Source organism: Panthera uncia, chromosome E3 (genome assembly GCF_023721935.1).
Source record: "Panthera uncia isolate 11264 chromosome E3, Puncia_PCG_1.0, whole genome shotgun sequence".
Classification (NCBI taxonomy): Eukaryota; Metazoa; Chordata; class Mammalia; order Carnivora; family Felidae; genus Panthera; species Panthera uncia.
Genome location: NC_064815.1, coordinates 32205929 through 32228087, shown reverse-complemented (window position 1 = coordinate 32228087; position 22159 = coordinate 32205929). Strand labels below are relative to the sequence as shown.

General features: G+C 55.2%; 2 protein-coding genes across 13 annotated transcripts in view; one reads left to right on the top strand and one right to left on the bottom strand.

Moving 5' to 3' along the window:
• The window catches only part of IQCE (IQ motif containing E), a 41858-nt gene extending 40458 nt beyond the window's left edge, over positions 1–1400 (bottom strand). For 3 of the 10 annotated variants that reach the window (XR_007459713.1, XM_049639327.1, XM_049639328.1), the window contains exon 1: positions 1138–1400. Coding sequence is in view for 5 of the 10 variants with exons in the window: in XM_049639327.1 (XP_049495284.1) it covers positions 1138–1365 (228 nt within the window). In the remaining 5 variants the exon portion in view is untranslated. Of the gene's footprint in view, positions 1–811; positions 1101–1137 lie in introns of those variants that run through there. The other 7 variants (XM_049639332.1, XM_049639333.1, XM_049639335.1 and 4 more) reach the window with 4 other exon arrangements.
• A 2586-nt stretch (positions 1401–3986) lies between these two features.
• On the top strand, positions 3987–21457 carry BRAT1 (BRCA1 associated ATM activator 1). Of its 3 annotated transcripts, none has more exons than XM_049639324.1 (14): positions 3987–4266; positions 5040–5183; positions 12348–12502; positions 15039–15186; positions 15656–16028; positions 16292–16411; positions 17470–17561; positions 18253–18371; positions 18445–18631; positions 18838–18911; positions 19543–19645; positions 19752–19850; positions 20061–20236; positions 20548–21457. In XM_049639324.1, the coding sequence occupies exons 2-14, from the start codon at positions 5057–5059 to the stop codon at positions 21244–21246; spliced, it is 2472 nt and encodes an 823-aa protein (XP_049495281.1). In that variant the 5' UTR covers positions 3987–4266; positions 5040–5056; the 3' UTR covers positions 21247–21457. The 3 variants fall into 3 exon arrangements, with proteins under 3 accessions (XP_049495281.1, XP_049495280.1, XP_049495282.1); XM_049639323.1 differs by lacking the exon at positions 3987–4266 and adding an exon at positions 4273–4761; XM_049639325.1 differs by lacking the exon at positions 3987–4266 and having other exon boundaries at positions 4273–5183; positions 18451–18631.
• Positions 21458–22159: the final 702 nt, after the last annotated feature.

Here is a 22159-nt window from a genome sequence, read left to right as displayed (position 1 = left end):
GGCAAGACTCGCTGCCTTGAGGGACAAGTTCAGTCGCTCCCAGGGGCCAGCAGCACTGAGCCTGGGCCCTCGCTGTCCAGCCCGGCTGAGTGCTGCCCTCTCAGTGAGAAGGAAGCAAAGTGAGCAAATTTCCCTCTGTCTGGAGCCCTCCCAAGGCTTCTCACCCCGCCTGCAATAAAATCCACGCTCCCTGCATGGCCTGCACGGCTCCCGTGGCCAGGCGGGTGCGCACCTTCCATGCACACCCCTTTCCCCCAGGAGGTCCCAGCAAGCTTTCGTGCAGGCGCTGCGCCACACCCCACTCTCCCCTCTCAGGACCTTAGTCCATGCTGGTACATGCTTAGTACATGCTGCTGCCCCCACTGCTCTCAGGTCTTTACCAGCCTGTCTCCTTCTCGTCCTCATCCAGGGCGTCCTCAGAGCGGCTGCTCCGGGCACCCCGTCTAAAGCAGCCCTCTGCAACACCTCCATCACGTGGGGCCTGTTTTATTTTCTGCACAGCTCACTCTCTGAAGTGATCTTGACGCTCTGTTTCCTGCCTTCTTCTCCCCCAACGGGAATGCCACTTACCCACGTGGATGCCTCCCCTCCAGCGGGTAGTGGGCGCACCCAAAACACTTGGAAAAGGCACGAGCGGACAGCACGTTTGCCCTCACCCAAAGGAGTAAACCTGGGGACGCCTCCCCCGGGGAAGCCTTCTCCCATCAGCGCCGGGCAGGGCACTGTTGTCGGGGCCGGGGGGGTTTTCCCCCTGCACACCCAGGCCGGCCGCTGCCCCCCGCCCCGGAGGCACGGGTGGGCCAGCACTTACACAGTAAGCTCCGTCGCCCCGCGGACCGCGGTAGCAGGCTCGGCACGGGCCGGGGCCTCGAAAGAGGGCGCGGCGTCCGGGAGGGCTTCCTGGAAGCGGCGGCCTGTGCACGGGCTGGCGGGGTCTAGGGGCGGCTGGAGGCTGGGTGAGGGGCGGCGACGCCCGGCCGGCTGCACGCGGGCGGGGGCCCAAGGGTCGGTCTTATGCGGTAACAATAATGGCAGCTGTCACCCGGCGGCCTCCGGCCGTGTGCCCCTTCCTCCGGACCGCGCCTGGCCCCGAGAGCCGGCGAGCTGGAGGGAGCGAGGAGGCCCGCCCGCGCTTACCGTCTCCGAGGCCGGATCCGCGGTGCCCAGTGACATGGCTGCGGCGCCGCCCGGCCGCCCCTCGGCGCTGCGGGCGCGATTGTCCGGCTGTGCGGCTCCGCCGGCGGCCCAGCCGCCCGCAGCCTCCGGACCTCCCTGCCCGCGCGCCTGCCGCGACCCCGCTGCCATGGTAACCGCGCCGCCCGCACAGCCCCGGATGTGGCCGGCGCCCGAGAGCCCGGCCGACATTGCGCGTGCGCCGGGAAGCCCGAGGGCCGACCCGCAGCGCGCCCAGAGGAGCGAGGCTCAGGGCCCCGCGGTGCTGAAGCCCCGGGAACGCGCTTAACGGTTCCCGGAGTGCGTCCCCCGCCTTCTCTCGTGGAGGCTCCGCGACAAGCCTGTGCGCCAGTCACAGAGCAGGATGCTGCTGTTTATTAGGTTAACGCTAAAAGGGACAAGGAGCTTGTGCAGGCTGCTAGTTCTGGACACCCGGCGTTCAGAAAATTATCCTCCCTGATCTCTATCTTAAGCTCCAGGGTTCTGATGTAGTAGCCCCACGACAATAAAAATACTGCGTTTGCGCTGCAACTCAGTGGGCATCATGAAGATCTTTAGGAACACTGGCTCCAGAGTTTATTGAAATTATTATTAGCAAGTATGCTTTTTCTTGCTCCTTTATACAGGTGTCCAAGGGCACCTACTCTGTCCCCTCACCCTGCTTTCTTTTTCCAGCCACCTGACCTCTATCATCTACAAGAGCGTTCCATGTCCAGAATGTAAGGTCTCTGGGGCAGGGGCTTGGTTTTGTTCACGGCCTTTTTTCCATCCCTTGGAACAGGGGCTGGCACAGAGCAGGTGCTCACTATGTATGTGGTGTCCGGGGAGTCCTTATAACTTTTCTGTGCTGCTGTTTCCACAAATGTTGATAAATGGGTTGTTGTGAGAATCAACTGAGTCGATATCTGTAAAGTGCTTAGAGAACAGTTGCCCCTTCCAGAATGAGTGCAGTGTGACACTTCTCTTGGTGGGGTGAACAGATGAATGAGTCCTCACCCACTGTAGCGTGTTGTAGCCGAAATGCTGGCAGATTATTACTGGTCTAGTTCTGGCACCAACATGTAGTACAGGTTCATGGCTCTCTTCTCGTCAGTGTCCTCACTTGTACACAAAGGGGGTGTGGCCCCCCACCGGCACAGAGAACCTGAACTGCTTAACAACTTCCATTTATTTCGAGGTATTGCCCACATGGAGGACAAAAGCTTTTGCTACCTTAACTACCTATACCCCTGTACCCCCCGCTCCACTCCTGGAGCTCCACAGTCCCCCTGCCCTTCCTGATTCTGTTTTTCACTTACCTCCTCTCATTTAGTTACAGAAGACAGTACATGTCCACGGCTTTTTATCTGCTGTTCTGAATTCGGAAAACTTTTGAAAGCCTTTCAGAATTCATTGGTTGGCAAAACTGTTCTGACCTGAACTCATTTGTCGACAAAAGTCTGAGCTGAGACTATTTATGGTTGTTTATTTATTCCACCTGGAGTGTATATTAATGTGACCGCGGAACTTTTAACACATTATACGGTGTACTGCATCAAACCCTGCTGGGATTGTAATCTCACACACTGTACATGCACCACATAGGTTCTCTTTAAGTGTGAACAATTATGAATTCTGACCCATGTGTCCCCAGAAGTTTCAGGTAAGAAATTGTGGGCCTGTATAATCTGGTATTCAGCTCTGGAGTCAGAATGCCTAGGTTCAGATGTCAGCCGTGCCAGCCCACTGGCTATAAGACCTTAGGAGTTCGCCTCTATGCACCTCAGTTTCCTCATCTGGGCGGATGGTGACGGTACCCACCCTCCTGAGGTTAGGGCAGAATCATGCGAGCTTATTATTTTTTTTTTTAGTGGGTGCATTTAATTTTATTTTTTTTAATTTACTTTCAAATTAGCATGTAGTGCAACAATGATTTCAGGAGTAGATTCCTCAGTGCCCCTTACCCACTTAGCCCATTCTCCCTCCCACAACCCCTCCGGTAACCCTCTGTTTGTTCTCCATATTTAAGAGTCTCTTGTTTTGTCCCCCTCCCTGTTTTTATATTATTTTTGCTTCCTCTCTTATGTTCATCTGTCCTGTGTCTTAAAGTCCTCATATGAATGAAGTCATATATTTGTCTTTCTCTCGCTGACTACTTTCGCTTAGTATAATACCCTCTAGTTCCATCCACGTAGTTGCACATGGCAATATTTCATTCTTTCTGATTGCCAAGTAATACCCCATTGTGTGTGTGTGTGTATATATATGGCACATCTTCTTTATCCATTCATCCGTGGATGATCATTTGGGCTCTTTCCATCCGAGCTTATATTAAGTGAAGCACTGAGCACAGTGCTACTGTTAAGATGCTGTTCCCCAACAACTGCTCGATCGTGCAAATAGGAGTATCCCCTTTTTTACAATGAGGAATCACAATTCGGGGAAAACTGTGTAGTTCAAACCTTTTCACCCAAGTGCTTCTAAGGGGCGGGGTGTCCGAAGTGATTACCCATAGAAGTCGATGTTTTTAAAATTCCTTTTTATTTCAGTACCCGTAGGAATTTTGCTCTCTATATTCTAACACATACCTGGTGTTTCCCCCCAAATCGTGCTGAAACACTGACGCTAAGAGAAGATGAAACTGGGTTTTATCCACTGGCTTTGAGAACCTCTGGCACACAGCTAATGGGCCCTGAGGGCTCAGTTGTGAGGCCAAAGGACACTGTCTTCGCCTTAAGGATGAGGATGCCCCTTCCGGCACCTGCACGCCTCCTGCACGCCCAGACAGAGTATCCAGGCGGGCGAGGCCACGCCTCTTCCGGCCATAGCCTCGCTCCTTCCGCCGGAAGTCCCGCCTTCTGGCGCGATGCCCGCCGGGCGCTAGGGCGCGTACCACCGAGCGTTCCTGCGAAGGTGATGGGTCGGGGGTCACCGGATTGGCGCCGGCCTGTCTGAGGGCTTCTGAGCTTGAGGTCTTTTCTCCCGGGGCTCCCGGGTGGCCTTTCGGGGACTTTCACGCTCTCCCCGGCCGCCGACTCTGCGGGCGCCCCCTCCAGATCCGGCAAGTGGCGCGGCCCGGGGCGGGGCCTGAGGCGGCGGAGGGACGCGGAGCTGGTGAGGGGCGCTACCGGGGAGGGGTGGCGGACCCGGCGGAGTGTGGAAGAGGGGCTGGGGACCCTGGAGCATCCTGGGGCCAGCCGGGCCGCGGCCGCCGCCTCGTGCTCCCTCCGGGCCCTTCGGGAGGCCGGTGACCGGCGCGGCAGCGGGGTCCGCAGGGAGGGCTCCCTTCTCAGGGACCTAGCCTCACCGGGGACGGACAGACAGACCCACTTCCGGCTGCGACCGAGCCCCTGACCGCCCCCAGCTCCCGAGAGAACCCTCCCTGACCGCATGACCGCCGGGCTCCCCGTCCCCTCCCAGACGGGACACGCAGGTGCACACCCCGGCCCGGGAGAGACGGACCCGGGACGGAGCGCCTTCCTCTCTGCACACTGCTGGCTGCGGGGGTGTCGGTTACAGACTCACTGACCCCGGGAGAGACGCTCTTCCCCTGTCCGCGCGGCTAGCGCCAGGAGGCACGCACCCCAGACTGGCCCACGGGCAGTTTGGGTGAGCATCTAGCCGTTCCCCTCCCACCAGAGTCCAGGGTTGGCAGACTCAGCACCTGAGACCTCGTGGTTTACACCAGACTCCTTTCCAACCAGGGCGGCCAGAACTCAGGGCCCCTGCCTGCTCTGGAACACCTCCCAGTACCACCCTGGCAGCTCCCTCGGAGGATTGTGGTCCTGCAGCGCCTGGCCTGCTGTGAAAGTTCTGGGGCCTGAGCGGACACCGGGGCTGCCTGTGATTAGGGTGGGCGGGACCTGGCCCTGACCTTTTCTTTGCAGGACTCTCCAGCCTTATCATGGACCCAGAGTGCTCCCAACTCCTCCCGGCTCTCTGTTCCGTTCTGGCAGACCCCAGGCAGCCCGTGACAGATGACACCTGTTTGGAGAAGCTGCTGGACTGGTTTAAAACCATCACTGAAGCCGGTAAGGTGGAGGGTGGTGCTGTTGTCTTTTTGCCTAGAGGCCAGATGGTGCATGGGACTCCCCTGTCCAGGGGAAGGGGTGTCCATCTGGCTCCCTTCCTTCCCATCCTGGGGATTCCACCTGGCTGGTTGGGAATACGTCCAGTTGAAGCTTGAGTGAATGAGCAGGAGAACTTGATCTTGACGTTGTTAGGCTGCTTCCAGCCCTGATTCAGGCCTCCTCTTGTCCATTTCACGCTAGAGGGCTGCAGAGGGCATAGACAAACTTATTACTTTGTTCTCATTGCACTTACTTGTTTGAAGAAATCTTTTCTTATTATGAAATTAATACATATGCTTTAAACCTTGAGCAACACAAAGCCGTCAAGAGGGAAATTAAACCACCGGCAACTTGGTTAATTTCCTTCCAGCCTTTTTTCCTGATGTCATACAGCTGTATTTTTCTGTTTTCTTTTTTTAATTTTTTAATGTTTATTTTTGAGAGAGAGCAAGCGGGAGAGGGGCAGAGAGACGGAGACACAGGGTCAGAAGCAGGTGCCAGGCTCTGAGCTGTCAGCACAGAGCCTGACGTGGGGCTTGAACCCGTGAACCTCGAGATCATGACCTGAGCTGAAGGCGGATGCTAACTGACTGAGACACGCAGGTGCCCCCAGCTGCATTTTTCTTATAAAAATGAAGTCACACTGTAAATACAATTCAGTGTCGTGCTTTTTCTCTGTTAACCATTGCAGAGGGCATTTTCTCTGTGGAACACATTGATTTTATTGACCATGTGGCATTCCCTGTGTGCATGGACCATAATGGGTATAATCACACCACTGCTGTTAGGTGGTTGTGTTTCTCAGGCTCCTTATCATAAATAATGCCGTAATGGCTTCTTCGCATGCACGTCTTTTCACGCAGATGTTTGATCTCTTGGCTGGTCATTGCCTTAGAGTAGATCCCACACCATTAATTTCTATTTGTTACTTTGGTTTATCCTGCACTTTTACTCTCTTTTGAGTTGAATATCTAAGCCTTTCTTGTTTTTTAATACATGCACCTGAGGCTACACACTTTTCTGAAGGCATCATTTTAGCTGCGTCCTTCAAAATTACTTTTGCTGTAATTTATTTCCAAATATTTAATACTTTGTACTGAGATATTTATTCTTCATGCACAAATCATTTAAAAGGGTAATTTTTTAGATTTACAATATGGACTTTTTTCAGTGTTTTTATTATTGATTTCTAATTTATTTCATTGGACTTAGAAAATATTTATGTTTTGATTCCTTTGTATGGAGGCTTTTATCACGGCAGAGTACACGGTTTTCCCAGACGTTCTGTAGATTTCCCTATATGCTGCTGTTTCTGGTATTTGTAGAGTCCTCAGTTGTGACCTTGTTTGTAGTCAGAGTTTGCAAGTTACTTTTAGACAGGTTTCTTTATTTGTTATTAAAAAAATTTTTTTTTTTTAGAGAGAGAGAATCTTAAGCAGGATCCACACTCGGCGAGGGAGCCCAATGTGGGGCTCAACCCCACAACCCCGGGATCGTGACCTGAGTGGGACGCTCAACTGACTGAGCCCCTGGACAGGTTTCTTTGAGATACAATTTACGTACCATGGAATTGACTCAACCTGTGTAATTGATTGGTTTTTAGTGAAATCACGCACGGGGCGGTGCACTCATTGCCATGGTGTAATTCTACAGCATTGTCGTCTCCTTAAGAGAAACTTGGTGCCCAGTAGCAGTTCACTTGCCCCCGCCGCCCCTCTCAGTTCACCCGCCCCCCCTGCCCTGGCCCCCCGGCCTGTGCTCTGTGGTCCTTGTTGCTCCACACGATCAGAGAACTGGCCCCACGCTGGCTCCTTAGTCACGTCTATGTTGTTCAAGCCTGCTGTCTTCCTGCCAATCGGTATGCTTGCTTGTTTCCGGACAGAGGTGAAGACCCTACCCTGAGATGGTGGGTTCAACCATTTGTCTTTGACGTCCTGTTTTTTCCTTTGCACACTGTGAAGTTAGCCTAGGTATGCGCAGGCTTAGACTGTTCCCCCTTTGACCAATGACGTTTTCCCTGAAGCACCGATAATGCTTTTCGTTTCAAAGTCAGGTTTGTCAGATGTTCTCTTGCCGCGGCAACTCTTCGAAAGCGGGAACTGGCAGCACCTGCGACGCCGTAAGCCCATCCTTTGTGTGCCGCTTCCTTGCTTCTCGTAAGCACCATGCTGCCGGCCTGGTTCTTAACTGAAGATGAGCAGCTCTTTTAACAGACAGTCTGCTTCGTTTGTTTAGCTTATTGTTACGTTGGGACTATCTTCTCTCGTATTTTTCATTAATTACGAGGCCTTGTCTTTGTTTCTTTTTTCCTCCTTTTTTCCTCTCCATTGGATTAATAAAGCTTTCGTTTTTAAGTTTTTCTTTTTTTGGTTTGGAAGTTATGCATTCCACTTTTGTTCGTTTGCAGTTACCTCCCCCACAAACTGGATGTAAAAAGTCAAAAGTTAACTAGAATCTCCATCTTCTGTTCCAACAACACAAGGATTTCAGGGCACTTGAATGCCAGCCAAGCACAAGCCTCTTTTTTATTGTTGTCTGGTATTCTGATTCCACCTTGTTGTAACCCCTGTCAAAAGTTATTTATTTAAAATTTTTACAGTTGGTGCTTTTTTTCTGATATTCTAAAGCATATACATTTTATTTATTTTTTAAAATTTAAATTCAAGTTAGTTAACATATAGTGTAATAATAATTTCAGGAATAGAATTTACTGATTCATCAGTTACATACAACACCCAGTGCTTATCCCAGCAAGGGTCCTCTGTAATGTCCTTCTCCCATTTAGCCCATCACCCACCCACCTCCCCTCCAGCAACCCTCAGTTCTCTATATTTAAGAACTTCTTGTAGTTTTTTTCCGTCTTTGTTTTTATATTATTTTTACTTCCCTTTCCTAACGTTCATCTGGTTTGTATCTTAAATTCCACATGTGTAGGACCATATGGTATTTATCTTTCTCTGACTTAATTTGCTTAGCATAATACACTCTAGTTCTATCCACGTTGTTGCAAATGGCAAGATTTCATTCTTTTTGATCGCTGCCGAGTAATATTCCACTGTATGTATAAACCACATCTTCTCTATCCATTCATCAGTCGACGCACATTTGGGCTTTTTCCATACGGTTCTTGTCAATAGCACTGCTATAAACATGGGTACCTTTGCCCCTTTGAATCAGCACTCCTGTATCCTTTGGATAAATACCTAGTAATGCCATTGCTGGGTCATAGGGTAGTTCTGTTTTTAATTTTTTGAGGAACCTCCACACTGTTTTCCAGAGTGGCTGCACCAGTTTGCATTCCCACCAACGGTGCAAGAGGGTTCCCGTTTTCCACATCATCGTCAGCATCTGTTGTTTCCTGAGTTGTTAATTTTAGCCATTCTGACAGGTGTGAGGTGGTATCTCATTGTGGTTTCGATTTGTATTTCCCTGATGATGAGTAATGTTGAGCATTTTTTCATGTGTTGGTTGGCCATCTGGATGTCTTCTTTGGAGAAGTGTCTATTCATGTCTTTTGCCCATTTCTTCACCGGATTATTTGTTTTTTGGGTGTTGAGTTTGATAAGTTCTTTTTCGATTTTGGATAGTAACCCTTTATCTGATACGTCATTTGCAAATATCTTCTCCCATTCTGTCGGTTCCTGCCTTTTAGTTTTGCTGATTGTTTCCTTTGCTGTGCAGAAGCTCTTTATCTTGATGAGGTCCCAGTAGTTCATTTTGTTTTTGTTTCCCTTGCCTCCAGAGACGTGTTGAGTAAGAAGTTGCTATGGCTGAGGTCGGAGAGGTTGTTGCCTGTGTTCTCCTCGAGGATTCTGATGGCTTCCTGTCTTCTGTTCAGGTCTTCTACCCATTTTCAGTTTGTGTCTCGTGTGGTCCACGTTCTTTCTTCTGTATGTCGCTGTCCAGTTTTCCCAGCACCATTTGCTGAAGAGACTTTTTTCCACTGGATACTCTTTCCTGCTTTGTCAAAGATAAGTTAGCCATATGTTTGTGGGTCCATTTCTGGGTTCTCTATTCTGTTCCATTTCTCTGTGTGTCTGTTTTTGTGCCAGTACCATACTGTCTTGATGCTTACAGCTTTGTAACACAGATTGAAGTCCAGAATTGTGATGCCTCCAGCTTTGGTTTTCTTTTTCGGGATTGCTTTGGCTATTTGGGGTCTTTTCTGGTTCCATACAAATTTTAGAATTGTTTGTTCTAGCTTTGAGAAGAATGCTAGTGTTATTTTGATAGGGATTGCATTGAATATGTAGGTTGCTTTGGGTAGTATTTACATTTTAACAGTATTGTTCTTATCCATGAGTATGGGATGTTTTTCCATTGTTTTGTGTCTTCCTCAGTTTCTTTCATAGGCTTTTTGTAGTTTTCGGTGTATAGATTTTTCATCTCTTTGGTTAGGTTATTCCTAGGTATTTTATGGGTTTTGGTGCGATTGTAAATGGGATCGATTCTTGATTTCTTTCTGCTCCTTCATTATTGGTGTATAGAAATACCACCGATTTCTGTGCATTCGTTTTATATTCTGCGACTTTGCTGAATTCATGGATCAGTTCTAGCCGTTTTTAGGTGGAAACTTTTGGGCTTTCCGTATAGGGTATCATGTTGTCTGCAAAGAGTGAAAGTCTGACTTCCTCCTGGCCGATTTGGATGCCTTTTATTTCTTTGTGTTGTCTGATTGCTGAGGCTAGGACTGCCAACACTGTGTTGAATCACTGTGGTGAGAGTGGACATCCGTGTCGTGTTCCTGACCTTAGTGGGAAGGCTCTCCATTTTTCCTCATTGAGGATGATGTTAGTGGTGGGTGTTTCGTATATGACCTTTATGATCTGGAGGTATGATTCTTCTATCCCTATTTTCTTGAGGGTTTTTATAAAAAAGGATGCTGTAATTTGTCAGAAGCTTTTTCCGCATCTGTTGAGAGGATCATGTGGTTCTTATCCTTTCTTTTACTAATGTGATGTGTCACATTGATTGGTTTGCAGATATTGAACCAGCCCTGCATTCCAGGAATAAATCCTACTTGATCGTGATGAATAATTCTTTTAATGTGTTGTTGGATCCGGTTTGCTAGTATCTTGTTGAGAATTTTTGCATCTATATTCATCAGGGAAATTGGTCTGTAGTTCTCCTTTTTAGTAGGGTCTTTGGTTTTGGAATCAAAGTAATGCTGGCTTCATAGAATGAGTTTGGAAGTTTCCCTTCCATTTCTATTTTTGGAACAGCTTCAAGAGAATAGGTGTTAACTCTTCTTTAAGCGTTTGGTAGAATTCCCCTGGGAAGCCATCCGGCCCTGGACTCTTGTCTGTTGGGGGATTTTTGATTATTGATTCAATTTCTTTACTGGTTATGGGTCTGTTCAAATTTTCTATTTCTTCCTGTTTCTAGGTAGTGTATATGTTTCTAGGAATTTGTCCAATTTGTCCAGATTGCCCAGTTTGTTGGCGTATAATTGTTCATAGTATTCTCTTATTACTGTTTTTATTTCTGCTGTGTTGGTTGTGATCTCTCCTCTTTCATTCATGATTTTATTTATTTGGGTCCTTTCCTTTTTCTTTTTGATCAGTCTGGCTAGGGGTTTTTATCCATTTTGTCAATTCTTTCAAAGAGCCAGCTCCTGATTTCATCAGTCCGTTCTGTTTTTGTTTTGTTTTGTTTCGTTTTTTATTTCTGTATCATTGATTTCTGCTCTAATTATTTCCCTTCTTCTGCTGGTTTGGGGCTTTGTTTGCACCTCTTTTTCTAGCTCTTTTATATGTAAGGTCATGTTGTGTCTTTGAGACCTTTCTTCCTTCTTTAGGAAGGCCTGGATTGCTATATACTACCCTCTTATGACCGCGTTTGCCGCATCCCAAAGGTTTTGGGCTGTCGTGTTTTCATTTTCATTGGCTTCCATGTAATTTTTAATTTCCTCTTTAATTTCTTGTTGAACCCATTCATTCGTTAGTAGGATGTTCGTTAGTCTCCAAGTATTCATGGTCTTTCCAAATTTTTTCTTGTGGTTGATTTCGAGTTTCACAGCGCTGTGGTCTGAAAATAGGCAAGGTATGATCTCGATCTTTTTTTACTTAAGGGCTGATCTGTGTCCCAGTATGTGATCAATTCTGGAGAACGTTCCATGTGCACTGGAGAAGAATGTATATTCTGCTGCTTTAGGATGAAATGTTCTGAATATATCTGTGAAGTCCATCTGGTCCAGTATGTCATTCAGAGCCATTGTTCCCTTGTTGATTTTCTGTTTAGATGATCTGTCCTTTGCTGGAAGTGGGGTGTTGACGTCCCCTGCTGTTACGGTACTATTATCAACAAGTTTCTTTATGTTTGTGATTAATTGATTTACATATTTGGGTGCTTCGTGTTGTAAATATTCACAGTTGTTAGATCTTCTTGGTGGATAGACTCCTTCATTACAATATGATGCCCTTCATTTCTTGTTGCGTGTTTATTGTGAAATCTGGGTTGTCTGACATGAGTATGGCTACTCCAGCTTTCTTTTGACCATTAGCATGATAGATGGTTCTCCATCCCCTTTAAATCGGCGCTTTTTAGATTTGCCCACGTGTTTACTGGTTTCTGTGATTCGTGCTTCTCTAATCTTCACGCTGTTCTCTTTCGTTCTTACTGAATCACATTCTCTGGTAGTTATTTCAGCCAGGGCCTCCCAACCGGAAACTGCCCGCCTTTGCCCCACAGTTCCCTTTCCCCGTCTCGGCGCTTCTGGACAGCAGCGTGGCCGAGTAGACGTCTCAGATGTCTTCGTTGTCCTTCCTCACATTGAGTGCTCTTGGTTTAAGAAAAAAGTATCCATTTGAGAGGTAGAGACGGTCTTCTGCTTTAACTTGCATTCCTTTTTGTAATCAGCAAGATAGATCGCCTTCGGGTTTGCTGGTCCTCGCCCCTCCCCTGTGTCCGAGGTGACGTCCGAGGTGACGGCCGTCTGGTCTGTGCCCTCTCGCCGCGTTGAAGCGCCGACTCCTTTGTTGCGGTCATTGCGAATACTTTCGCCCAGTGCGATTATTAAATCCGGCCGCGGGAGAGGAGGTCTGGGGGTCGCCCGAAGAACCGGCCTCGAGGGAGAGTTGATCACTGGGCCTCAGTGACACTCTGCCCGGCCGGGCCCGCCCGCAGGGTCCAGCCTGCTGTTGTTACAGGAGAACCCCTGCCTGCTGGGGCTGCTCTGCCACGTGCTGAAGCCCCAGGACCTGAGTCCCAGAGTCCTCGCCTTCTCGCTCCGCCTCGCGGGCATGCTTGCAGCCCAGGAAGATTGCTTCCAGTACCTTCAGGTGAGCCTGGGCCCTCCCACCGAGAGGCCCGCCGGGAAGTACACGGCTTTCTTCTGCAGGCGCACGGAGCAGCGGCGGCTGTCGTGACCCTTGGGTCTCTGAGACGTGGCTTGCCCCGTGTTTTGACGTGCACCACGGGATTTTTTTCCTGAGCGTAATCCTTCTTTGGAAAACTGACCGGGAATGACGGGGTGAAGGGGTAGAGTTTTTGAAGTAACACAGAGCTGGGGTTGACTCAGCTCTGACACCTGCCCTCCGAGCCTTAGTGTCTTCCTGTGACGGAAGGAGAGCTGTGCGTGTCATGTAGACCGTCACGAGGCTTAACCGAGAGCATCTGTCCAGCACTTAGTCCTGTGGGACGGACGAATGAGGGCCTAGTGAGGATTTCTACTGAGTAATAAGGCAGGGGGATTGGAGAGCCGCCCCCCCACCCCCACCCCAGCTGTGCGTCCAACAGCTCTTCACAGTCCCGGGTGGGCACAGTGGGGTTTGTGAGGCGATGCCTGCCATACGCCTGTCTGGCCCTGTGCCGGCACCCCTGGCTCCTCGGAGCCTCACGGCTCACCTGAAGGCTCACCAGCTTCCTCTGGCGCAGTGTGTGAAGGGCCCCGGGGAGGCCATGCCGGGATGGAGTCGCTCGAAGAGGGGACAGTAGCGGGGAGGGATGTGTCCTCTCAGTAACTCTGGGTGCCGTTCTCGGACGCTGCTCACTGGGGCGATGCGGTCTCCCGAGAGGCACAGCCTGGCACCGACCGGCCCGCCGTGGGACCCACCACAGTGTTCCGGGGCGCGCCTCTGCTGTTCTCGTGGGATCGTACGGTAACCCTCACGTGCCCGCAGAGCTTGAAGCTTAGACAGCTCTTCAGGGTTTGCGAGGTCACTTTCATTTCATCCGAGGAGCCCTGGCCAGTCAGCAGATCAGCACCCTTTATCTCTATTTCCTAGACAAGGGAATGCCGGGGGGCTTAGTGCGAGAACCCCACAGAAGGGGCAGAACTCACACTAGACCCTAGAGAGTCTGCTGCTGGCTGTAAGCAGGGACGAGGGGCCCAGGCCGGGTGCGGGCTCTCAGTCGGCAGCGAAAGGCTGCCCTCCTGTCTGCTGGGCCCGCAGCACTGGGCTGGCCTCCTGTCCCTTTGTCAGCTGCCCCTTCACAGCCCCACGGGCTCCTGGTCAGCCAGCTGCTCAGCGGGGGCCAGCGTCTAGGCGGGGAACCTACAGACCGACGATGCATGGAAGGAGGTGGCAGAGTCTTTGTGCTGCCCGTTGGCTACGATCCGCCCTGGGGAGGGGCTGTACCTGTAGGAGGGTCCCCCTTGGGTGACCGCAGGTCCGCCGTCAGTGGCGCCCCTCTGGGGCCCGCGGCCATCATAGAATTAGACTCTTAGCCTTAGGGGATTGGAATCTGTCTCTGAGTCTTGTCCCTTATCCTGGAGTCTGAGGTGATGTACCTTGAGGGTCGGCCATCGTTGAGCAGGACGCCCTGTGGCCCAGGCAGGGCGCAGGCCTTGACCACATTTCTTCTGCGGGGGTAGGAGAGGCTCAGAGTGAATAACTGCTCCAGCGAGCAGCTCTGTTCGTAAGAGGCAGCATCAGGCTTCCGTCGTGTCGTGTGGAAACCCAGGAGTGAACGAGGATGTGATGCCCGTGGTAGGAAGTGTAGGACGGTGTGTGATTGTACCGTACGTGTCCCTAAGCCAGTGGAGCTTGAGTGGGGAGTTAGCCACTGCCGGCTTGCGGGGGTGGGTGTCAGCTTTGTGGGGGCAGTGGGCTCGCAGCTGGGTTGTAAAGGTTTTTGTTTTTTTTTTTTTTTTTCAACGTTTTTAATTTATTTTGGGACAGAGAGAGACAGAGCATGAACGGGGGAGGGGCAGAGAGAGAGGGAGACACAGAATCGGAAACAGGCTCCAGGCTCCGAGCCATCAGCCCAGAGCCTGACACGGGGCTCGAACTCACGGACCGCGAGATCGTGACCTGGCTGAAGTCGGACGCTTAACCGACTGCGCCACCCAGGCGCCCCTGGGTTGTAAAGGTTTGAACAGGTGCAGGGAGCGGGGCCTGACGCAGGTGTGCGGGGCATCGGGGTGGGGGGACACCTGGAGGAGGGTGGCCGCCTTGGTGGACCCACATGCCAAGCTCAGGAGTTCGGTGGTCTGTGGAGACCGTTGAGACTCCGTGAGCACAATGTCACGGTCACAGGTGGACGTTTGGAGATGGAGCTCGCGGTTCTGTTTTCAGGGCGAGGATTTCTGAAGTAAACCGACAGGAGTGATGGACCTTTGTTTACAACCCCGTTCTGCCCCAAAAGCTGTGTCCTGCAAGGCAGACCTGGCATTGCCGGGGCTGGTGTGGCTGTGCCGGTGGCCACTGCCACTTCCCGGAGGCACGGCTGCCTGGGGGCTTTTCGTGTGGCAGTGATTGAGAGAGCTTCCCCGAGGAAGTGCCTCGACCAGCCCTGAAGGGTAGAAAAGCCACCTCTGAAGTGCCCGTCTCCCGGGAACCCGCCCAGGTCACCGCTTCCTTCTCCGCTTCCCAGCAGGGGGAGTTGCTGCCCAGGCTCTTTGGGGAGGCAGGACCCCTCGGAGGCGCCGCCTGGACCGCCCCCAGCGTGCGCAGCGGCTGGATCCAGGGCCTGCGCTCCCTGGCGCGTCACCCCAGTGCCCTGTGCTTCCTGGCCGACTGCGGTGAGTGCCCTGCCTGGTCCGCTTCCTGCCTGTGGCCTGGCCGCGCCTCTGCGGCCCCAGGGAGATCATTGCAATGTGCTGGGCCTCGTCTCTTCTGTGAAAGCAGCTGTGCTATCGCAGGGCTGTTGTGAGGAGCGTGTGAGGTAGCCGGGTGGCGGGGGGCGGGGGCAGAGAAGGGGCGGTTAGAGGCCCTTCGAGGTCGCTGCAGCGTGCTTCAGCTCGGAGGTCAGACCCAGCAGGTCGGGTGGTTTTGAGACTCATTAGAATCAAAAGCTTCCTTCCAAGGGTCTGGAAATCTCCATTCCTGTTCCTCTGCCTCTGAGCAGAGGGGAGGCGGGGCCCTCGCGGTGCCTCCTGGGGCTTGCGGCGTTTGTGCTGTTTCCCTGAGGCTCTGAAGTTAAAGCCGCTTTGGATTCTGTTCCAGCTGAACCCCGTTTTCTTCTCTCCCTGCCCCTGTCCCCAACCCCAGGTGCCGTTGACACCATCTTCTCCCTGCAGGGAGATTCCAGCCTGTTTGTGGCCTCGGCAGCTGGGCAGCTCCTGGTGCACGTCCTGGGCTTGTCTCTGCAAGGTCCAGCTGAGGGACACCCTGGCCTGCAGACTGGTGATTGGCCAGTGTGTGCCCAGAAGATAGTGGGTCACATTGAGGAGTCCCTGCGCTCCGCAGCCACCCCGCAGATCACACAGGCTCTAAACGTGCTGACCACCGCTTTCGGGCACTGCCACAACCCTTGGACGCAAGTCCTGTGGGTGCGGCTGAGTCCCCTTGTGGCCTCTCTGCTCGAGAAAGACCCCGTCCCCGCTGCACACTCGCTCGTGGATCTCCTCCTCAGCGTGGCCCGGTCAGTCCCCTGGGGTGCAGCTGGGAGTGGGCAGGAGTTAGGGGCGCTCGTTTCCCTTGGGAAGCCTTAGAGTGGCTGTTACACCTGGGGCCACCGCCGGCGGCAGAGGGAATGCCAGAGGGGGTCTGAAAGCCCGCACACCTAGAAAGGCTCCGTCTCAGCTGGGCGTGCGTGGCCCCGGGGCTGTGGCAGTCCCACTGGACACTGCACGGGCTTTGGGGGACAGGACAGAGAAGTAACTTCCTTTCTGGGGTTCTCTGCAGTTCTCCAGTGCTGAGTTCGTCCAGCTGTGGCCTGTGGGAGACTTTAGCACAGACTCTGAGCCATCTGAGCCCCACCCAAGCAGGGCCGTTGGCTTTGGGGATCCTGAAACTGCAGGAGTGGTAAGGATTGGGGTTTATTTTGCGCAAGGACTGGCGGAGAGAGGTCTCAGCCCCTGCCTGGGGGCTGGGGGGCTTTCAGGGAGCTTCTGAAACCAGAGAAGAGTCAGAGGTGGCCGTCGGCAGTGTGGCCTGGTGGGATTTCAGTTACTACAGAGGCATTGCCGTATGCTGTGGCTTCCTGCACGCTGTAGCGACAGAATAACTACTTCAGACACGAGCTTTAGAGGCTCCCCGGAGACAGAGCAGACTCTCTGAGCTGCTCTGCTCAGAGCAGGGATAGGTTCGTACCCAGGGTCCGCTCTCTCCGCCGCCCCCTGCTTCCCTCCCTTCCCCAGCGGCCTTAGCTTGTAGATCCTGGGCCGCCATGGTGTGCATGTCGCTGGGGCCCTGGGACCGCAGGGGGGACCCAGTAGGCAGGAGCGGCTGGCCAGCTTCCTGCAGGTAAGGGAAGGATGCCTGGGTCCAGAGATGGGAAGAACGAGGAGGTCATTGCAGGGTTCTGGGCAGATGAGAGGTGGTCGTGTTGGCCCAGGTTGGGGGTGAAAGTCACCACAGGACCCACTTGCCAGAGGGGCTGTGTGTCTGACGTGGGCCTGGCTCTGAACTCCAGGCTCTCCGGGTATTCACGAGGAGGTAGTGGCTGAAAGGGGAGGACCGGGCAGCCCCCGGGGCGGAGTTGTGTGCTGGCTGAGTCCCCCACCCCACCCTGAGCCCGAGGACTTGGGAGACAGAGCAGCAGGGACTCTCCCGGGAGGTGGGGCCTCCTGTCCCTTGGTCCTGAGCGGGCACTGTCCCCTGGAGCACGTGTGATGAGGCCTTCCTTCCTAGGGCTGTTCCTGGGGCCTGGGGAGGTGCTCCTGTGGGGTCCCACGTTGGTGGCCTGCATACCGGTGGCCTGAGTGCCGGTCACAGTGCTTGAAAAGAAGCTGTTTCTCAAGGGAGCGTCCAGAGTCCCGGCACTGGCGTCTTTGCCCCAGACTTGCTGGGGATGTTAGAGGGGTAGTAGCCACCTCACCCCAGGGTCGGGAAGCAGCACTCACCGTGTCCTCTGTGCTCAGTCCACAGGCGTTGAGGGCCCAGGCCTTTGCTGTCCTCCTCCAGCCCCTGACCTGTGTCCTTGAAGCCACCGCTCAGGCCCCCGGACTCCTAGGTATGCTGCTTCCTGAGGGCGGGCGGGTGCAGGAGGGCAGCCCCCGAGGGTCCTGGGCACGTCCTTGGTGTGGGGGCAGGCGGCTCGCTGCCCCCACTGACTGTGCAAGTGGTGGAGGGGAGCCTGTTGTCACACGCGTGGCTGCTGCTCCTCTCGTGTCCCTACCCTGGAATTAGCGGGGCAGCCTCGCCCCCCGCGGGCGTCATCTCACGTGGCCCCAGAACAGCTGGGTGGTTATGCGGGCCTGCACCACATGCTGGTTCCCGACCCAGGACAGGCACACGCTGGCATCTCGACTGGGTGCATCTAGACTCTGTGACCGGGGCAGGGCGACCGCCCCTGCTGTACTTGTCTTGCTTCAGCCACACAGTGTGTTGAGGCCTAGCGAAGGGGACCCAGGGGTGCCTGGTGGCCCCGTGCCGAGCGCAGAGACGAATGTCCTGAGCAGTGGGATCGGCCCGAGAACGGGCTGTGGGCAGAGCTGGGCTCTACGGCTCAGGCGCCCGGCAGACAGGCTCAGAGCCCAGGTCTGGCCAGCCCGTGTCACCCTGGGCACGTCACCCGCCTGGAAGCTGTGGTCCTGGTCTTCAGCGTGGGGTGACGGCCACAGGGCCCGTGGCCGGCAGCCAGGCCTGCAGTGGCCACACGGGAGGCGCCGCTGATGGAGAGCCGCTTCTGGCTTGGCTTCCAGACTCGTTGGACGGTACCGGGGGCGCTTCGGTGACGGTGGACACGCTCCTCCCCTCCAAGGCGGCCTGTGTGGGTCTCCTGTGCCGGACGCTGGCCCACCTGGAGCTGCTGCAGCCACTGGTAAGTGTGGCCCCGGCCTGCGTCCGCGGCAGCAGCGGGACCCGGGCCTGCACTGACCTGCCCTCTCTCCCAGCCCCAGCGCCCCTCACCCTGGCCTCAGGCGCCCCTGCTTGGCGCCACGGTGACGATATTGCGGCTCTGCAGTGGTTCGGCGACCCCCGCCTCTGACGCGGGGGGCCACCTCTGTGCGTTCCTGGTGGGCTGTGTGCGGGTCCAGCGAGCGGCCCTCGATTTCCTGGGGACGCTGTCTCAGGGGACAGGTGAGCAAGAGGGTCCCCCCCGCCCCCCACCGGGCCCCACTTGCCTGCCGCTAGCTGCACCTGGGGCTGCCGTCCTCTGTGTCTTCTCTAGGGCACAGCGGGTTCAGCTGGCCGGTGGGTTCTTTCCCCTGCTCTCCTTGGGTTGACACACTCTGCTGGGGAGGCCCCTGGAAGGGAAGGTCGGGTGCTTCATCTGTCTGTCTCAGGTCCCCGAGAGCTGGTGACACAGGTGTTCGCTGTCCTTCTGGAATATCTCACAAGCCCAGACTCCAGCCCCACGGTACAGGCACAGGGTGTGGCGGGGAGGGCTGGGAGGGGGAGGAGCGTGGGGAGGAGGGGGAAGCGCGTGGGGAGAACTTCTGCAGGCCGCTCGGGACAGGGCCTTCTGTGGGGCCAGAGTCGCTCCTTAAAGTGAGTTTGGAGGGGCGGGCAGCGGCACGGGGACTGTCCGGGGCTGGTGAGGACCATGGGCCATGGAAAGCATAGAATTCTCTGTGACGGAAGGACTCTAGAGCCGGGCAGCCCTGCACTTGGGATCTAAACTCCATCAGTTAGAGACTGGGCCAGTTAGAGACTGGGACAAGAGGCCCGGTGGGTTCCTGGGCCTCTGAGGAGAGGGGGCCTTGGAGAGTTTCTGGGTCTTGGTGCGGAAACCCTGTCTCCCCGGTAGTGGGGCATCCTGCTGAGAGCTGCCACGTCCTGTCTCGTGACCCAGGATGCCCGTTCAGCCGCTGCCCGGTGCTTCTGCTTTGGAAAAATGAAACGCAGTGCTTCCTTCTTCCTGAGCCTGGGGTCCCACCTTGTGCCCCTGAGCAGGGGAAGGAGCACAGCGGGGGCAGATGGGGGCAGGCAGGCAGGCCAGCTCGCCCCTCACCGGTCCTGGCCCTGCAGCCCTGCTTTGCCTGCTCCAGGTTCTGAAGAAGGCCTTCCAGGCCACGTTCCGGTGGCTCCAGAGTTCACCTGAGACCCCTGGCTGCAGTGATTTGGATCCCCACGCCCAGCTATTCCTAAGAGGTAGCCTGGCCCTGCCCGGGGACGCCAGACCGGGTCGTGGGTGTGGGGCAGCCCGGGGCAAGGCGGGTCTGGCCTGGGCCGCCCTGAGCTGCCCCTCCCGCTGCAGATCTTCTCCCAGTGCTGCCTAAGCGCCTGTGCAGCCCCTGCTGGGAGGTGAGGGACTCTGGCCTCGAGTTCCTGACCCAGATGATCGGACGCTGGGGAGGTGAGTGCAGGGCGCTCAGGGGTGGCTGCGGGAGGGCGGGCTCGGCCTGAGCACACTGGTTGTTTCCTGTTGGCTTTGGGAACCCAACCGCCTAAGCTGCCCTTGGGGAAGGAAGGAAGGAAGGAAGGAAGGAAGGAAGGAAGGAAGGAAGGTAGGTAGGTACAAGTTCAGCCTTTGGTCACAGCTGGTCGTGGTCGCTTGGACCCCTAGGGCAGGCCGGCTTCAGACGCGCACTCCTCGCTTCCGAGGTGCCCGAGCTCACCGAGCAGCTCCTGCGAGACCCTGAGAGTTACGTCCGTGCGAGTGCAGTGGCCGCCATGGGACAGCTCTCCAGCCAGGGGCTGCGCGTCACCCCCGCCAGCCCCGAACACCCAGGGGGCCAGCAGGTAGGAGGTGGTGGGTCCCGAGGCCGGGTAGTTCACGTCCAGCCGTTGTCTTCACCCCCAGGGTCCAGTGGGTCGCCACCCAGTCACGGGTGGTCTGGGGCCAGGGGCCAGTCGGCCGCATCGCCTGAATCTCTGGCTCTGCTTCTAAGTACCCCTGTCACTCGGGCGTGGTCACCTCCCTCTTCAATACGTGAGCGAATGGAGGGCCGCGGGGAAAAGCAGCACTAGCCCCCAGACGCGCCGGAGGTGCTTGTCAGCGGGAGCTCTGGCTTCTGCGCTCCCCTCCCACCGTCTCTCGCTCTGTCCTTCAGAAGAGCCTGCTCGCGGAGCTCCTACACATCCTGTCCACAGACTCGGAGGGATTCCCCCGGAGGGCTGTCATGCACGTCTTCACCCAGTGGCTGAGGGACGGGCACGCCGACGTGGCGGGGGACACGGAACGGTTTGTGGCCAGGGTGCTCCAGGTGGCGAGCCAGGATCTGGACTGGGAGGTCCGGGCTCAGGGCCTTGAGCTGGCACTGGTGTTCCTGGAGCAGACGCTGGGCCGACCCAGCTCCCACTGTCCCTATGCCGTGACCCCGCCTGTGGCGGCCCCGCCGAGCCCACTGGCCCAGGCCCTGCGGCCACTCTGCCGAGTGCAGCTCTTCGAGTTTGCCTTTCGTGCCTTGTTTGACTGTGACCGACCCGTGGCTCAGAAGTCCTGTGACCTTCTCCTCTTCCTGAGGGCCCAGACTGCTTCCTACAGTGGCCCGCAGGGGTCCGGGAGTGTCCCTGAGGTGGCCTCTGTGGAGGCCGCCCTGCAGAGGTGGCAGGCAGGTGATCAGGGCCAGCCACTGGGGTACCTGGAGCCCGAGGTCGTGGTGGCTGTGCTGAGGTCTATGGACCTGGAGGGCCTTCGGGGCGCATTGGCCGAGAGCAGCGACCGCGTAGAAAAGAGCCCTCAGTCGCTCCTGCAGGACATGCTGGCCACGGTGGGCGCTCTGGGGGAGGACGAGGCGGACTGCTACTGAGGCAGCCCAGCAGCAGCCTCCCCGGGCCTCCCCTTACGGCCCTTCTTCGCGACCCTGTCACCCAGAGAGCTCTAGCCTGGCCTGGCTGCACGAGGGACCTCTTGGGGAGGCCAGGACCAGGTGAGACCAGCAAGGCTGAAGAGTCCCTTTTGATGTACTATTAAAGAAGAGGCTTATTTTTTACTCAAAATAAACGGCGTTTGGTCCCGCCGCTGAGCCGGCCTGTGTTTGGAGGCTGCCCCGGGGTAGGTGCGAGTGCCAGACCCAGGGGGCTTTGGAGAAGCGACTGAGGAGGGATTTCTTGGCCGGACAGGCGTGTGCTTCATGGGAGTACGTGTTGGGGGTCTCCACTTGGACCCCACTGTGCCCCAGGGGTGCCCGGGCGTCAGAGAGACAATGGCTTGGGCGGGAGAGCATTCAGCCCTGGGTTCCGGCCCCTCGTGATAGTGACCCCGGGTCGGATCGAGGCCAGGTTCCCAGCCTCTGAACCCCCAGGATCACTGTCAGGTTGTAGTGATTCAGAGTCTGCTGTCTCTACTGAGCAGGCAGGGAGAGCTGCCGGTGGCGACACCAGGCCAGTACCCAGGGGGCCACACGGCTGCACCAGTCCTAGCTCTGCCGTCTCTGGGCTGGGTGACCCTGGGCTCGTCACTTCCTCTTAGAACCTGTTTTGTCATCTGTAAGATAGAGATTCTCCCGTTGGCCTCCCAGTGGTAAGTGTCCTGGTGTTCTACAGCAGCCGGCGTGGTCAAAGAAGACATTGCAGGTGGAATTTAGAAATATTTCCGACGAAATAAAAGTGAAAATACAGCTTATCAAGGTTTGTGGGATGAAGCAGTGCTCAGCCCTCTGAGTTTACAGCATCGAATGCAGAGATTAGGAAAGAGGGAACATCTAAAATCAAGAGGTTTCA